The 18,655-nt window shown below is 32.5% G+C and overlaps 1 protein-coding gene across 9 annotated transcripts in view; it reads left to right on the plus strand.

Annotated features, from left to right (window-relative positions):
• Positions 1-18,655, plus strand: part of Pcdh9 (protocadherin 9) — an 848,769-nt gene that overhangs the window by 538,425 nt on the left and 291,689 nt on the right. For 5 of the 9 annotated variants that reach the window (XM_021728993.3, XM_040281422.2, XM_021728994.3 and 2 more), the window contains one exon: positions 6,260-6,461. In XM_021728993.3, the coding sequence (XP_021584668.2) occupies positions 6,260-6,461 (202 nt within the window). The remainder of the gene's footprint in view (positions 1-6,259; positions 6,462-18,655) is intronic. The other 4 variants (XM_040281424.2, XM_040281426.2, XM_040281425.2 and 1 more) reach the window with 1 other exon arrangement.

The following is an 18,655-nucleotide window of genomic DNA, read 5'->3' on the forward strand; positions in this document are numbered from 1 at the left end:
TATTGTTTAAAGGTGACACAGTAGGTGGCAAAAAGCACCCTGAGAACTAATGGGAAGAAGCTTAATAAATTCTGCTTTTTAGAGCATAATATTTTTAGTAAAGTTTGTGATATATTTTCTATATATTCCAGCATATGAGATATCCCCTGAAAAAAATAATGTTTTAGGCAATGTTAGAATGTTCAGAATTGAAATTATTAGATTATGTGAGCTATAACCTAATTGGTGGATTAATCCATTTAATGGATTAAGATCCATCCATTTGATAGATTAATAATTTAAAAGGACTACTGGGTGGTAACTGTAGGCAGGTGGGACATGGCTAAAAGGAATAGGTCTCTGGTCATGTGCCTTTGCTCTTTGCTCTCACTACTCATGAGCTTCCATGGGCTAGTAGACAGCTTTCCTTTGCCGTGTCCTTCTGCTATGATTTTCTATCTCACCTCATGCCCAGAGTAACAGAATCTGAGGACCATGGTCTGAAACCTATAAAAACATGAACCCAAATAAACTTTCCTCCTCTAAAGGGGTCTTGTTAGATATTTTGTTCACAGTGACAAAACACTGATGAATATATCACTATTGTATTATTAGTTGCTAGAAGAGCATCTAGTATATAGGAGGGGTTTAGTGTTAAATGAATAGATGAGTCAGAAATGCTAATAGTTTTATATTGGAAACCAGAAAGTATGAATTTTAGTTTGGTTCCTTGTCATGACCTATGAGGACAAGTCACTCTACCTTATTTCATCATCTGAAAAAAAATGTAATGGATTAAAATAGAATATTAAATCTCTAAATTAAATTTTCAACTTTAAAAATAGACATAAGTTGTATATTAGTGTAATTGTTTTAACATAAGTACTTCTAATAAAAAGCATACAAGATTAACTCAATGTACCAGTTACAGATAATAAAATATAAATTAAAAATGGAAATTAAAAATAACACATGTATTAATATAGTTACCCTTACATTGGGCTGTTGAAATCTCAATTTAAGTATGTTCTCTTCAAATTACATATGATCAATTTTTTTCTAATTAATATTATAAATATTTGTATTAAAATATGGTTTCCAGTTCTTCATAATTTTTAATAATCCTCTGTGAGATGATTTTTTTTGCTACTATGAGAATATATCTGTGTGTGTGTGTGTGTGTGTGTTGATTTAGAGATAGAAGATAAAATATTATTTCTTACATTGTATAAGAGAACTAAATTGATTAAGGATTATATTTCATTGAGAAGATATTTAAAGAATTTTCTACAAATAGCGTAATACTTAAAAAATTCCAAAGTACCTTTTTGTATTTCTATAATATCAGTTTATAATTTTTAATAAGAAACTTACTTTCAATGTCAATCATTAACTAGAGATGTTATTTACTAGATTTTTAATGATTGGCTATAACACAGGATTCCTGTTGTTATTGTGTTATTTGAGAACATGGCAAGGTCTTTTATTGCAATACTTAAAAAGATTAAAAAAGTAAAGAATGGAAGTTAGAATATCAAAGGGATCAGAAGATGGTTTGGCATTCTTAAGCTCAAGGGAAAGCACACCTACTATATGACAGACTTTTCTGTTCTCTTGAATTGGGCTCTAATTTACTAAAAGTAATAAAGAGAAATAATTGCAAACTAGAAAATGGCCATAATGCATAGAAATTTTAGTGTGGTCAAAATAATAAAATTAAAATAACATGTTCATGATCAAGCAAAACTACTCCCCCACTACCCCACTTTTCCTTTGCATACTAGGGATTGAACTAAGATGTGCTTTGTCATTAAGCTCCATCTTTGGTCCATTTTATTTATTTTCAGGCAGGGTCTTACCAAGTTGCCCAGCCTGGCCTCAATTTGTACCAGCCTCCCTAGTAGCTGGGACTACAGGTATATTCCACCATGCCTGGCTCAAATAAGATTATTTTAAACACTTGGTACATGCATAGTTATACATCAGATTATATATATTTACACAAAAACATATTACACACAACAGCAATCGAACTAGGAAAACATTTACTAATCTTATTTTTACACTTAGCAATTTCTAATAAAAATTTTCATATTAATAATAAAAATATAAGTATTTTACAATATTCATTGAATGCTATTACATAATTTGTTAATCATTTACTAGGCATTTCTCCATTTTTCTACCTTTTTGTTATTTTATGAATGGACTTACCAGAAAACCTTGCACATGAAATTTCCTCTACATAATAGCATTGAATTATACACTTGAATGTGAATCATTCATTGGTAAATGCTATGCTATACCAGTAAGAAATAGAAAAGAAAAACACTCAAATAATAAGTGAGATTTCTTATGTGATTCAGTATTTCTGTGCCTCTTGACGAACAGAATCCATGGAAAATCTAACTTCCCTAAGCATTTCAAATTTTCTCTTATCTGCCTTTCTACAAAACTTCAAGAAAAATGTATAGTATAGGTGCTTGGTAATGATTCTCACATCAAACCTGTGTGGACCTTCAGACTTGGTGGATCCTGTACATACTCATACACACATATATATATGACACTTTAGGCTTGCGTAGTCTCTACTAAAAGAAAAACACCCTACCAGGTCAGTATTCATAACAGTAGGTCTGGCAGAAAATAATAAAAAGCAGTCTTAATAGTTACTTTTTTATCTCATTCTTTCTCAGAGGAGTCAGTGACCTGGAACTAACAATCAGTAATAAATCAAAGTAATCAAAAGTGAAATTTAACCAATAACCAGAAACATCCAATAATTAATAATTATAGAAATAAGAATAATTTCCATGGGATAAAATTTAATGGGTAAGACAGATTTAGGAAAACAAAATGTAAATGTCCAAGTTCTAGAAAGTCTGAAGCAGTCTCCTGAGCATGCATTGCCCCTACTCTGCAGACAGGGTTTGACAACATTTATAGTCTACACTGGGCATATTTCCATGAGAGTAAGCCTGGAATCCACATTCTCAGAAGTAGTAAATAAAAACTTTCCCTTCTTTTCTTTCTCTGAATATACAAACAATGTTAGATTTCCTGAAATGATAATGGCAAATCTTCGTTTTCTCTGAGGAGGAACCATGAATTCTAGACCGTTCTTCCCTATCCTTCACTCCTACCAAAGAGTGGCCTCACCTCAGAGAGGGCCCTGAGCTGACCAGATTCACAGGCCCCTTGGGAGGCATGCCAAAATTCAGTGCTTCTCATATTTCTCTTCTAAAAAGAGTAATGCTTTTTTCTCTGGTGTGAAAGAATCATATCTTTAAAACTAGCCAAACATTGATAGACCCAGAAGTTTAAAAGAATGTAGCTTTAAAGAATTATAGCTAACTTCTATTGAGTATGTATAATATGACAAGTATTATGTATCTGGAACACTTCTTATTTTATCTATTTTGATCTTTAACACCACAAGCACTATTTTTTTTTTCCTTTTTTCAAAGCCAGGGACTAATTCAAGAAGATAAAGTTCCCTGAATTGTGCCAGCCACTGCAGAGCAAGGACTGCAAGCCAGACAGTCTGGTTTTACATCCCCTTTGGTTTTCTTCACCCCAATCTAAACAGGTGCTCTTGAGTCCTTTATGACACCCACAGACACTCTGTGACTCCTAACACTTCACTCTTCCAAATAATCTGCATTTCAATTTACTTAGATCCTTTCCATACATCTGCCTTGATAGTTCAGATTAAAATTCTACTAACATCCATCATCATCATGATAAATTAATGATGGATTTGCTTGATCAATTTGCCTCATACCATGATATTCATATATCATTTCTTAGTCCATATGCATCACCACCCCCACCTCCCATCAGGCAGATCAATTGTGCACATTCTGCCAATTAGGTCCTAAACATCTTTGCGTCAAATTAATTAAGAAATATTTCCATAAGCCACAGTAGTTTGAACATTATATCATTCTAATTTACAGTCTCCTTGCAAATAAATTATATGAAATTTATAATTTTTAAATTCACACTTATAAAATGTTAAGAAAATATCATAGTATAATAATACATGAGATTAAGTCTAATAAACTATATTTGAAATCATTTTAGAAAAATAGGTTAGACTTTTTATTCTCAGTGAACCATAGTAGCAGGCATAGAATATATGCTTAATAAAATTTTTTTAAAATGCAGCAAGAAGTGCTGCATTACAGCATAACTGGCATTGCATATTTGAACATTTGAACAAAAAATTGTAATTGAAGCAACATTTATAAAACTGTCACTAATATAAACTTTTCTCTAACAATTCTTAATATTTTATGTAACTTCAAGAAATTCTTTATAATATCAGAAAATAATTTGTTCCTTTAGTTTTATCTTATGTTTTGTTTCTTTTTTACTCATTGCATTATATCTAAGAGAAATTTCTGCAGGGATAAGACCAAAGATACTTTAAAATCTGTGGACTTTTTGTCAGAATAGTCATTTTAAAAGCCATGTTTGATAGTCATGTAAAATGGATAATCTGTTCATTGTCCTCAATATTGACTTTACCACAAAAGGATACTGATAGATTGAAAGCATATTGAAATACAAACTGAAAATATCAGTTTTCTCTAGAAGGTTAAATTCTTATGAGAACAGAAATACTACAATAAAAATGGAAAAGTGACCTTCCTTAAGTAAGGAAAAACATACTTCCAATATTAATATTCATGTTTGACTTGCTTTTTCTATAGCACTCACCTAGGCACGTGTCAAAACCTTTGAGAGGGGAAGGATGCTCATAAGATAGTTGTGCATGAAGGTGAAATGTGCTACAATGGATGCAATTAGTACCATTTATGATTATAGTTTATGTGATGTTGGAATCAGTTCATTAAAAATGTACTGAACTATCAACTCATTTCACACAGGTCATTGAACAGCAATAAAGTGGTATCAGCTCTTCTCCATTATGACTCTGAGCTGGATTTGAACCAGTGACTCATAGAAAATAGGCTCTGTTCTATTGTCAGTCTATAAAACCACATTTATAGAGTTGCAGTGTATCTCTCTATTGCATTAGTTTCTCAGTGTCTTCCTGTTTTTTTTTTTTTGAAATGAATACAATCTGTAAATAGTCTCTTGAAAAACACAAACATTAGGCCACATAAAATGATGATAGTTTACATTATGTATTTATATTTCATATATTTTATTATTTATATATTCATAATTTATTAAATCTGAATAAAAGAGGTCACATGTGGCATGATATTGAAAGGTCTTTTGGCTGTTAAAGCAGAATGAAAATTAAGCTCAGTAGAATAGCACAAATTTACTACTCTCATGAAATTCCCTAAAGCCTAAGTGTTCATTCCAGTTTGCTGTAAATATTCTCACATCTCATGGATTACATTAGCTAAAAGAATATTCACCAAGAGAACTAAACTGTGATCTGTACTGAAATGCATATTTTTATTTTATTAAAGTAGTAACGTTTATTGAAGTAACCATATAAACATTTAGCTTGCTACTGAGAATGACATGATACAAATAGATACAAAATAATATTCTGAATACTTTTCAACTAGAATATTACAAAACCAAAAACTGGTTGAAATATATGGGCATGGGCAATAATGGTTTACACGTTTAATCTCTAAGGAAAAATGTAATTCTTTTCACAAAGGCATGATTATGAAAGGTATTTTTATAAAAGAATTTCTTTAAAACTATTTTATGAAGAAAACAACATCAATTGCAACTTCACAGAACTTGGTTATTTAAACTAATTTAAATTAATTGTTCCAGTATTGGTTTAGATATAAAAATTGCTCTTTAAAAACAGGATGTAAAAGTATGGGAAATACATTGATTGCAAAAATTGCTGTAAAAATTTCAAATAAGCACAGTACTTGATCATTCAAAAGAAATAAAATGTTGCATTACTTATGCATTTATTCAGATCTATTCAGCAAATATATCTGCATATTTCTTCTTATTTAGAGATTTTCTATAATTTTGTTGACTGGTATAAGTATTCTTTTTTGCTTTTCTTGTTACACTTTTCAAAGGCTTTGCTTTAGTTTGATAATCTTGAATTATACAAGTTTGAAATTCTTTGTCGTAGTTTGCCAGTTGTATATTAACTAATAAATGGCGAATAATGAATGCTTGTTCTTAGCTTTGCTCTAGTCTTATTTTGGTTTTATACTGTGTCATTTATTGAAAGTTGTCTGATTTTGTGTTCCAGTGCACATAAAACATTTTATGTGGGAGGAGTGTTAATCAGCATGTCCTGTGATCTTCTTTGTAGTCGCAGCGCCGTGTTACCTTTCACCTCCCCGATGGCTCCCAGGAAAGCTGCAGTGACAGTGGTCTTGGAGACCACGAGCCGGTGGGTAGTGGAACCCTGATCTCACACCCTCTTCCTCTGGTTCAGCCACAGGACGAATTCTACGACCAGGCTTCTCCGGACAAGAGGACAGAGGCAGATGGCAATTCCGATCCCAACTCTGGTGAGTCCTCTTCAGCACTTTGACTCCTTGGTGTTGTTCTGGTTTGGTTGTGCACTTGGGTTTGTAACAGTGATCCTAGGGTTCGGCTAGATGGACATTCAGTCATTCTCTGCTGACTTTATTGTTATATTCTTTGAAATAGATAAAGTGTATTATGCTTGATATACTGGCTGTTGAATTCTATGATTCATTTTTATTTTATGAACCATTAAAAAAGAAGAAAAATGATACAAGTATCATTGAATGAAGCCATTAGTTGCAAGATATGCTGATACCAAAGATATACACTGTGAAATCACATATTTTAGAATTCATAAAATAAAAGCACATATTTTAGAATTCATAAAGTAACTATTAAGTAGAATATAATAAAAGAAAAATCATATATGTGTGTGTACATATACGTATATATTGTCTTATGCAGTGATATTTTCCAAATAACAATTTATAGATAAAAAAATCGTTAGATAGCTATTAAGATAAGTGTGAAGAGACAAGCTAATAATTTTGCTTTGTATTATTATTTTTTCCTTTATTTGAGTTTGGATTCATTTTGGATGTTTGATAAGGTATATTCTACCAGAACCTTCCTCCTCCACACATCCACACTACCTCGGGAATAATTGCTCATTCAAAGAAAACTCTGTAGTGTTGCTTCTTCTTAGGCAATGGAGGAAATCTTGGGCAAAGGTTGTTTTTGTCCAATATATATGTAATATAAAATAAAAAAATCTAACTGAGTAGTTCACTTTTATTTTAAAAAATGCTCAAAATTGTAATGTTCAGTATCTCAGGGTAATGGGCATAGTTTCTATCTTATTTTACTTAAAAGTTTTCTTCCTAGTTAATGATGTGGATAGTGGGGGGTGGGGGCTGTCCATGTTTGGGGTCAGGGATATACAAAAAATATCTGTAACTTTCTTCCACTTTTGATGTATAATTAAAAATGATCTGAAACATAAATTGCCATCATAAAAAGAAAATATCCAAACTAAAAAGAAAAAAAAAAGGAAAAAAAAGGAGAGAAAGAAGGTGGGAAATTTTTGGTTTGTTTGTCTTTTAATTCATTTTAAATCTGCTTCAAACCGGTTGTCTAAAATGGGAAATAGGGGTATGGTGAATTTTTCCTAATTTTGTAGCTTTTTGGCTCCCACTGCTTCAGATATTAAAGTGCCTCTGGCATTTCTGTGATTGAAGTAGGAATATCATGAGGAGGTAAAAAGTACAAAAGGGCTTTCTTAACTAGTTTCATTCTTGTAATCCAGCTTTGGTGTTCTGTTCTCTGACTTCCAGGATTTTAAGGTGCCTTTCTATCCAGGGAAGAGATCTCTTGTAGGTGTGCTTCTACCTGTAACTTCCACTCCATGTGAACTTGCCACTGTGTCTGGGTGCTGATTTTCTCATAAGTTAATATCATACATGTGGAGTTACATTTGCATCTTCTTTCTCCTAAGTAAACACCATGCCTGCTCTGACTCTTACTGTTTCATGTTCTACATCTTTTTTTTTGTATAGGAAACACAAGTGCATTTGTATAAGGAAAATAAAAGACATGAAATTTCTAGATTCTTGGCACTCATCAGTATAAATAAACAACAAGGAATCTAAGTGGTTCCGTTGAATCAATCTTTTCTAGACTCCAGTGGAAAGGTAAGGGTGATACTTGTCTTATAGATCAGGATGGGGTTCTTGTTGCCTTGGTGTTGAAGATTAAACACCCAAGAAATGTCAAGGCAAGTGTAGAAAGCAAGTTTTATTGAAGGAAGTGATAGAGGCAACAGATATACCTGCAATGAAGGAGGCACAGAGCTGGGTTTCCTCATAAGTGGGTGTGGTGTATCTTATAGATCCCAGAAACACCCACTTTCTCTTTCTTCTTCTCCTAAGGGCTGGAAGGAGCAGCACAGGAGCTAATCTCCTTAGCAATTCCTTGGGCTAGATAGTGGATCCCTATCCCAGAGGTTAGCTGTTAACAACATGTGGTCTTTTCTTTGATAACCAGCCCTCTTCTTATCAACCTCCATCTTTCATTACCTACACTCACTGCCAGACCTTCCACCCCCTGCCTCAAGTCATTGAGGAATTTCCTGTCCCTCAGGCCAGATAGGGCTGCAGGCAGATTGCTTTTGGGCAAAGCATGTGGGGAGTTGTTATAGCGGGCTCATTTTATAGAATTATTCTCTTAAACTCCTGTTACCACAATTTTCATCCATTTGTCCCCTTATAGGGGTCGGGGGAAATGATAGCAGCTTGTTCTGATCTGTTTTTCCAATCACAACTTCCTCCTCTCTGTCATAAAATATCTTTTATTGGCATTAAGCTAATAGTCTCAAAACTAGTTCTTCACTGCCTCTTAAACAATTATGTGGGATGGGTTGAATCTTCTTGTCTTTCAGTCAAAATAAAGACAAAAAATTTCACACTTTTGCTGGGGACATAGCTCAGTTGGTACAGTGTTTGCCTCACATGCTCAAGGCTCTGGGTTTAATCCCCAGCACCACTAAAAAAAAAATTCACACTATACTAACCTAAAATGTTTTAGGACATGTCTATATAGTTTACCAAAGCAATTTTATAGAAATACCTTCAATATATTTATGTTATTACAGGTGAATGTTTTACCCTTTCCTGAAGTAGTGTTTCATAGTGTTTCATGATTTAAAAAAAAAAAATTAGCAGAATAGGATATTTTAGATATATGCAGGTTAAAGAGTGCTATAAGTTTAATCAGTGGGTTTCAGAAGTTGTTGAACCCTGGGGAATTTTCTAGTTAACTAATTGAATTAGGAATTTTAAAATATTCAACTAGAAAGCAATAGCAGATTTTAGGATTCATTAATGAAATGGACAAAGTTGGAGTTACAGTTATATATTTTGTAATTTGTCATAGAATTGTGTCTGTGGTAAGCCAGAGCCAACTGAAGTATTTTGTTAAAATGTAGCAAAATCTTGTTATATATTAATTACTATCATATGTGTGTATACACACACACACACACACACACACACACACATAATTACTATCATAGCTGCAATCTACAAGCACAAAAGAAACTGATGTTTGTCTTTTGACTCCCAGAGTACTACAAACCAAAGACAGATTTGGAGAAAAAATATTAAATACAAATGCTCATCTAAATATATATTTCCACAAAAACTATGGTTATGTTGTAGAGCATAAATTCAAGAAAAATACATGAAGATTTTATGGAAAAAAATATTACTAAAATGTGTGGTAATATTAAATTTCATCTTAGTTTGTCAAGAGAATTAAGATATTTTGAATACTTTGAGCAGGCCCCAGCACATTCTAGCTATCATTTTTTTTCTCAAGTCATTAAAGAGAATATACATTCAGGAAAGACAAAAAATTAGTAAGAATGAGACAAAATTAGTACTTTGTTGGTGGTTGGTGAATTGATCTGGACCAATGAACAGACAAGTTGGTTTTTAGACTAGAGACAATGTTCACTGATCTTCCTCTGCTTTCTTCTAAATGCACACATGAGGAAGCCCATGTTTGAGTCTTCCAAACAGAGAGAGAGAGAGAGAGAGAGAGAGAGACAGAGACAGAGACAGAGAGCGTGAGAGTGAGCACACATTTTCCCTAGCTTTGAAAGTATGCTTAAGTTAAATTGCCTTTGGCTAGAACTTTATCCAATATGTGTAGCTACTCACATAATGACTTCTTAGACTTGGGCAATAGCACTGGGCCAGGTGCCAAATGGGAGAAGACAAAAGAGATTCTTAGTCTAGAGAAAAAAAATATGCACCTTTGAAGCCTGCTTTAAGAAGTCCCCAGAGTTTTTACCAATGTAGTCATATGGAAAAAGAGGCCCAAGGAATGACACAACCTTGCATACTCCAATATTCAGTCCAGCATAGTGACTTCACTCAGGAAAATAATGATCCATGGAATGTCTCTAAGCCAGAAGCAGCAGGGTTTCTTGGTAGAAACACACTCCTTATTTCTTATTGAAAAAGAAGGAGAAGAGCAAGAAAGGGAAACAGGAGCCTTAAGGGACACTGGTAGCTAATACTTCATAGGACTTAATTTTAAGCTCCTGTGTCAATGTCTGCCTCCTGTATCAATAGCCTAGAAATATCAAGAGATAAAAACTAAATAATTTATATTTGGATATTATTGATATATTTAAATTTCACAATCACTTTTTTTGGTAATTGAGGAATTTGTGAAGCAGAGTGAAGTGGAATTGATAGAGTAATCATCACCAGCAAACATCTTGCTGTGTAGATCTCAACTGTTTCCCTTTGTTTAGTGAAGTTTTCTGTCTGCATTCGTAACAATTTTAGAAGAGCCATATTTTGTATCAAGTGAAATGGCAGCAGTTACTATCAGTATTACCTGAAAAGTTACTCAGTAAAGGTATTGTACCTGTAAGGATCCTTATTTTTCCCCCAAAATATAATGTTTGTCACTTAAAAATCATTACAAATTAGAACTAATTTCCATTATGTATTTTTCAAAGAAATTAGTATAATGGTTTCATGCAATAAAGATTTTGGAAACTTTGGACTTAAGCTTAAATTCTTATTTCTGAATACACATATGCAGTGACATGGAAATACACTATTCTGCTTTGTTTCCTGTTTTAAGGTTTTGGTTTGTTGGCATTATTCATTTTATATTATAGCCAACTTTTGATTTATAAAAAATAAATGAGCAAGGGCTTCACATGTGCTAAAATTTGGATACAGAGTACTACCCCGAATTTATGCATCGAAAGCTTGGTCCTCAGCCTATGGCACTATTTTAAGGTGGTCAAATCTTTAGAATATGGGACCCAATAGGGAGAGAGTTAGGTCATTGTAAGCATGCCCTTGATGGGAATATTGGAACCCTACCTTTTCCTCTTAGCTTTTCACTTCCTAGCCACCACAAGTTGAAGAGCTTTGCTCTGCCAAGGGCTTCCAATCATGATATGCTGCGTCACCACAGGCCTAAGAAGAACAGAACCAACTAACCAGGGACTGAAACCTATGAAACCATAAGCCAAATTCAAACTTTCCTTCTTTATAAGTTGATTGTCTCTGATATTTCATCACAGTGAACACAAAGCTGAAACAAGATGTAAATTAAAGAATAAATGATGCACAAATTCGGCAACAATTTGTGGGTAATTTAAGTATTATGTAGGATTTTCTTCATTGTATCAGGTTCCACTCTTATGCCACTAATTGACATGTATTGGAAAAGAGTTTTCATTTTCCCTTTCCTTTTTAAATCTATCTATCTATCTTTCTTTCTTTCTTTGTACCATGAATTGAATCCAGGGGGCACTTAACCACTGAGCCACATCTCTAGCCCTGTTTTTCTTTGTATTTTATTAGACAGGTTCTTGTTGAATTGCTTAGGGCCTCTCTAAGTTACTGAGGCTGGCTTTGAACTCATGCTCCTCCTGTCTCAACCTCCCAAGCCACTAGGATTATAGGCGTATGTCACAGTGCCTGGCTCTTTTTAAAAATTTCAATCTCCATTATATTAATATGGAAGAATATTTACTTCTTTTACCCCTTAATTTTAGTTTCAATATTATGCAAAAATAACTGCAACATTCAGACTTTTATGTCATCTGCAACTTGTATGTCAGTTGTCTCATTTGGTCCATATGGGTCTCAAATGAGACTGCCTTTAATCAAGTCTTCCTAACCTCTTCATTAATTATGCTGATAGAATCTGTCTATGGGAGTGAAAAGAGGCTTCTGTAAGGGTGTCTACTGATTCATTGCTTAGATGTATAGGAAGGCCCATTAACTCTCTGAAATATTTCTGCCTCCCTGTATTTTGCCATGTAATCTAGCCTCAAGGACTCTTTTATCTTAATCCCAACCAATATGGGATCTCTCCTTTCAGATTCTTACCTTTTCCTCTCTTTCTTCTTCTCAGTCAGAATAAGTGATTGTACAGAATGTCTGTTGTTGGGGATCTTTACTATTTTTCTTGATATTTTTCCCTCCAAAACACAAGTATTTATTTAACTATTTACTTACTAACTTACTTATTTATTATGGCCTCATTAGCAAACAAAAATAACCTCATGATAGGTTTAGAACTTTGCAAAATAGCTAAATGCTTTCTTACTTCTTCCCCATTCTGTCTCATCCTTATCTAAGCAATGAAAATACAGCTTATTTATGAAGGATATTGAAAAGACTGGGCTAGGTAAAAGGGTATATACAGGAAGAAAAAACAACATATTGATATTTTAAAATTATTTTCAAAAATAATTTTGTAAAATTATATCTACTGCTAAAACAATCATATAACATTCTAATAAAATGTACTGTGTGAATGTGAAAAATAGACAAAAGGAATTTCTTTTGACAAAGTCTTTTTAAGAAAACATGATGAAGAACTACATTTTATTAGTTATTAGTTAACATAAAATATAATCTTTATAGGAAATCTGAGGTATATACTTGCTTTGAATATCACAGAATGAGTTGGTATCCCACAAACCAAGAATTTAGCTTGTTTATTCTTCTACCACTATAAAAAAATTACATTGGAGACAATTGCAGATAATATCAATATGGCTATATTTTAAATGGTATGTGAAATTTATTATTTATTTAGCTAAAAGTGATAATAGAACTGTAGTTTTGTTAAAAGAGAATCCTCACCACCGGTTGTGATAGATTATGAAATATTTACAGAGCTAAAATTTTCTAAAACATAGTGGAAAACTGGTACTAAAGTAAAAAAGAATCAGTATATGAAATACATGAGATCACCTTTTATTTCTTCTTATTCTCTTGTTTTTGTTCTAAAGATACAGTTGACTATACAAAGGTATAGACAGATGTTTTACATATCATGTGCATATTTTATGAATTTAAGTTTGTTTCAAATGGAGAAAATGAAATAAAACAGATTTTCAAATGTATATGTATTTATTAGATGAACAGAAATTGGTGATAGCCTTCATTGAATATCTTTGAAGTAAAATAAAGTCTTTCAAAAATTTCTTCTAGAATTCATCAATAAAAGCATTAACCACACACCTCAGAACTACTGTTTCTAGGACACACAACAGAATTTTAACAAAGAGCAAGTCTGGTATCCCTTTGTCAACCAAATATCTACTATCATTCTGTCCTAAATACATTCAAATCAGAGAACACATTTATCCAACTGCACCAGAAATGATGCACACATATCTAATTTTTATTACACTATTTTTTTTTGCTTTGTTGTTACAGGCAAAGATTTTCTATTCCCAGGAAGCAATAAATCATATTTCCTTAAGAAGTTAACTTATTAACATGATCACCAACCATTTATTCTAAAAACATAAATGGTAAGGAGATTTTCAATTGAAGACTTTTTTAATATTAAGTAGACTGAGGAAAGAATTTCACTAATTTAAAAGCAGACAAAAACAATTATATGATCAGATCAGAAACGGGCTATTAGCACTAATTCAGAATTAAGTCCTAATCCTGTCCCATTGAGAAATAAGAATAGTTATTTTTATATCTGGTATGTCTTTAAATGTTATTTTAAAGGATTTTCTGCTGTTTAATCATGTGCAAAATTGCAGATTAAATTTACTATGTCAAAGCCCTGCCTGTCATGCACCTCTGAATTTACCTGAAAGAAGTCATGAATCATGTTTCACTAAATACAGTTTGGATACCTGATATTTTTGGTTAGTATTTATTGAAGTCTTTTTGTGAGCCAGGAATTCTAATTGTTGTTTTGCTATGCTTCTTATGATCCCAAACCAATACTATAAATTAGATAGTGGTATAAGTAAGCCATGCCTGACTCCACAGCTAAGGTTTTTGCATATAGAGAAACCACCTTCCATGTATACATGTTTTATTGCACTGTTTGACTCAACACGATGATTGTTACTGGTGTTATATTTTAAGTTATAGGGCACTAATTTTATTTTTAATAAGGATTTCAAGAAATTGACAGTTAAGAAGTTGATTGGATAGTTTGCTAGTCAGTTGAACAACTTGTTAGAGAACTGTTTCTGCAGTTTTTGGTAATTTTAATTTTGTTTTGTTTGTTTGTTGTTGATTTGGGGTAATAGTCAATTAAAATTAGACCTTAGTGAGACCCCATTCAGTACTACATTGTTTTCTACAGAGGCATAAAAATGGAAGTGTTTTGGCTAAGTCAAAGTTTGTAGTCAATGATAAGACTAACAAATACAGAATTTTGTGTCTGTGCTCTTTCCACTGGAGCCATCTTTCCTTATGTCTTTTCCTCAAAGAGATTATGTTTGATCATATGATTCATACTTGTCACCCCCATTATTCTCCAGAACTGCTTGACCATATTTTCTATGCAGGGCAGTGTCTTGCCAATAGTAGGCCAGCAATACTTTTTGACTGAATGAATATGTTGGTATCCCACAAGTACATGAAATACAGTAAGGAAAATTAAATATATGCTATGATGACAAAATCAGCCAGATAAACAACATTTAGAAAGAAGTAATGTACCACGTTAATTATAGTTATCTCCAAGTTTTAATATTAACTTCTTCTTTTAATTGTCTATATTTTCCACAATTTTAATAATACATGTAAAATTATATTTTTCCATTGCATTGATATAACATATATGAAAATCACTTGACACAGGACTGAGAAAAAGTGATTAAATATATTATATATATTATGCAAATTTACATTACAAAATATTCTTCCTTATATGCTTAAATACACCAGATGTACTTGCTCAGTAAAAATGAACATTTAAAAAATTAGGCATGAGAGACAAGCTGCCATTTGGAAAACTGAAATCTAGCTAGTAAAAGATTCAAAAAAGTCAATGAAAATAAAATTACTTAATTCTATTCCTTAGGAATTATGCTAATTCTCTAACCTGCAGGGGGGAAAAGGTCACAATATACCTCAAAATTAAACATAAATTTGATTTTTGTCATTATATTGTGTAATATTATATTAAATATTTTTGTGAATCATGATTACAGTTTTTGTGTATTCACATTGAGAAAATTACATAAATTAGAAGAAAATTTCTCTGAGACCACATATTGTAACCTGCTATATTTGTAACCCCATGGGATTTCTGGAAACAATTCAGGATAATTCTACACAGTGGCCCATAAATTAAAGAATCTTCAGTCCTTAAGAGAATATCATAGAGTTCCATAGAGAATATCATAGATACTGGGGAAGAGGTCCTACTGTGATTTGAATTTAAGATAAAAATAAGGTTCTAATAGTTCAACAATATAAAAATATAATTTGATTACATGTTTTGTTCTATGAGAATTTAGAATTTAAGTTCTTCACTTTATTAATATTTTTTTCTAAATCTGAATTGAAAACTTGTCTATTAACCGTTTTCATCTCAAACTTAGAAAGGTCACAATATTTACTAGATTAAAAACATCTAGGGCAGGCCTGGGGGCAGACACCTGTAATCTCACTGGCATGGGAGGCTGAGACAGGAGGATCTCCAGTTCAAAGGCAACTTCAGCAAAAGTGAGGCACTAAGCAACTCAGTGAGTCCTTGTCTCTAAATAAAATACAAAATAGGGCTGGGATGTGGCTCAGTGGTTGAGTGCCCCTGAGTTCAATCCCTAGTACTAATAAAATAAAATAAAATAAAATAAAATTCTATATTATAAACCAAAACTTTGCCTACCATTTCTTTATCTTTCTGTTACTTTTTGATTGCTTCATAACAATAATTACTACAAAGTATGCAACCTTAAACAACACCCATGCTTCACAGTGATGTAAACCAGGAGTCATAGTGTTGCTCAGATAAGCTCTCTGCTAAGGACCCACAGGCTACAACTGAGTCAGCCAAGCTGCATGTTCATCTGGAGGCTTAAATGAAGGAAGAATGGCTCCCACCATGACTTCTTACTTCTTCAAAGTCACATAGGGAGAATCTGGAGTATGTTTGCAGCAAGATAGTGTTCTATATAATATTCTATCACCTTTGTCATATTCTGTTGTTAGATAGAAGTCTCAGGTCGGGCCAACACTCAAAGATAGGGGCTCCTAAGAAGTTATATAAATACCAGGTGGTGGGGATTTTCAGGGGTCACTTTAGAGAATGCATGCAATCTAATTTCAGCATCTTCATGTATCTTAGTATTTTCTATTACTTTTGTCTTTGTAAGATTCATTCATGTATTTACTCATGTTCCTTTTCATTCTGCTAACATTCCTGTAAAATCTACTATGTTTTATTCTGGAGGTAGACATTAAAATCAAGACTCTAAAGTTAGACAATTTAACAGTTTAGTGCAAGAGTTATCAATCTGATTTCTTTGATCTGAAAGACCCATGAGCTTGTTTTAAGGCAACTGAAATTTTTGCAATTTGTGTGTGTGTGGGGGGGGCATGTAAGGAAAATGTTAGAAGCCATAAAAAGAAGCAAACATAGACAAAGAAAAAGGAAAAGAAGTGCTGATTTTTTTTTTGTAGGAGAGAAGATATTTGACACAAATAACTAGTGAATTAGAATAAATGCTTATGATAAGGGTAAAAAAAAAGGATCTTAGTATAGAGTAAACCTTGGATTAGGGAATACAAAGATTCAATAAATTGTTATAGTTTAGCATAAATTAAGTGAATAAAATGTCTGTATATGTATGAATACACTGAATATATACATATGCAGTATAGGTTTCTTGGTGTTATAAATATATTATGGCCAGTTGGGCAGGGAGTGAAAATGTCATTGTCTTTGACACTTATGCAGGTTTGATTAACTCTACCACTGTCTTGAGGTGTATGGTTATTAACCTACAAAAGGGAACTACTAATATCTGGGAATATTGTTATAAAATATTATAGGGCCCATAACACAGTAGATGCTTAATAAATGATATTAACTCTTCAAGTAAATAAGAATAAAAGAGAGTGAATTGAAACAGGTTGGAATCAGATTTTGAATGATGGGAAAGAGAATTTAGCTGAATATAGGAGATAAAAGAAAATAAATAATTAAGGGTATTTCCCAGAGTTTAGTTCATATTACTTACTGGAAAACTACACAATTAAGTAATTTCGAGAATATGAGATAAAAACTCAGATTAGGAATTTGCATTTTTAAAATTAATTTTAAAGTTTAAACTACTAGGAAAAATTACCTGAGAACTAAGAATATGATTCTAATTTAGAAATTGAAAACTGACAACATAGAAGGTGAATGAAATTCTGGGAGTGAATATAATAACTGGAAGAGAGAGAAGGAACCCAAAATAGAAGTCATGGCCTACGTTATCAGGTCAGGCAAAGATGGGAGTAGGTAGGAGCAAAGATTATTCAATTAAGAAGGTACAATTGGAAAATTATTGGAAAGTTTTGGGATATTTAACTTTTGGAATTGAACTCAGGAGCAGTTAACCACTGAGCCACATCCCTAGCACTATTTATTTGGTATTTTATTTAGAGGTAGAGTCTCACTGAATTGCTTAGCGCCTTGCTTTTGCTGAGTCTGGCTTTGAATTCACATCCTCCTGCCTCAGCTTCCAGAGCTCCTAGGATGACAGACATGCACCACTATGCCTGGCTGATTTTGGACTTTTATTCTTGATTCATGGTGTGTTTTATGAGTAATGTAGAATTTTGACTGAGAACACAGACTGTGAGTACAGACTAACCTAAATCCTTACTGACATCACAGCCACAAGGATGTTTTTGGCACAATGCAGGCTTGGTGCACAGAGATGAGTACATTTAATTGTCATTATCAATAATGAAAGGACATAGAAGCAGCAAAATTTATACCTTAATTATTAATCAAATTTTTAAGTTAAAAAATACCATTGTGAGTTTTGAAGAGTAAAATTATTGCTAGACCTTAGAAAAAAAGAAGTAAAATTCTAGAAATGTTTTAGTTTCAAATTACGAAAATTTTATTTTTATATTCTTCTGACGTGACTTTTTTTCTCTTTTTCATATATGATTGGTGATTCTATCACAGTTTACTAAAGATTGATATAAATTACATGGTAAAATCTATTTATGTTCCTTTATCTTCATTGTTTTTCTTAAAAATACATATGCTTAGATTATGATTTTAAAATATTTAGCATAACATTAAATTTTCAGAGTACATTTTATTACTATTTTATTATTTTCCATTTTATTACTATGTCATCTTAAAAAGGGGTCCAGTAAGATAGTTTTCTATAGCATTAATGTTAGAGTTGTTTAAAGGATTG

The sequence above is a fragment of the Ictidomys tridecemlineatus genome, chromosome 6, assembly GCF_052094955.1.
Source record: "Ictidomys tridecemlineatus isolate mIctTri1 chromosome 6, mIctTri1.hap1, whole genome shotgun sequence".
Taxonomy (NCBI): Eukaryota; Metazoa; Chordata; class Mammalia; order Rodentia; family Sciuridae; genus Ictidomys; species Ictidomys tridecemlineatus.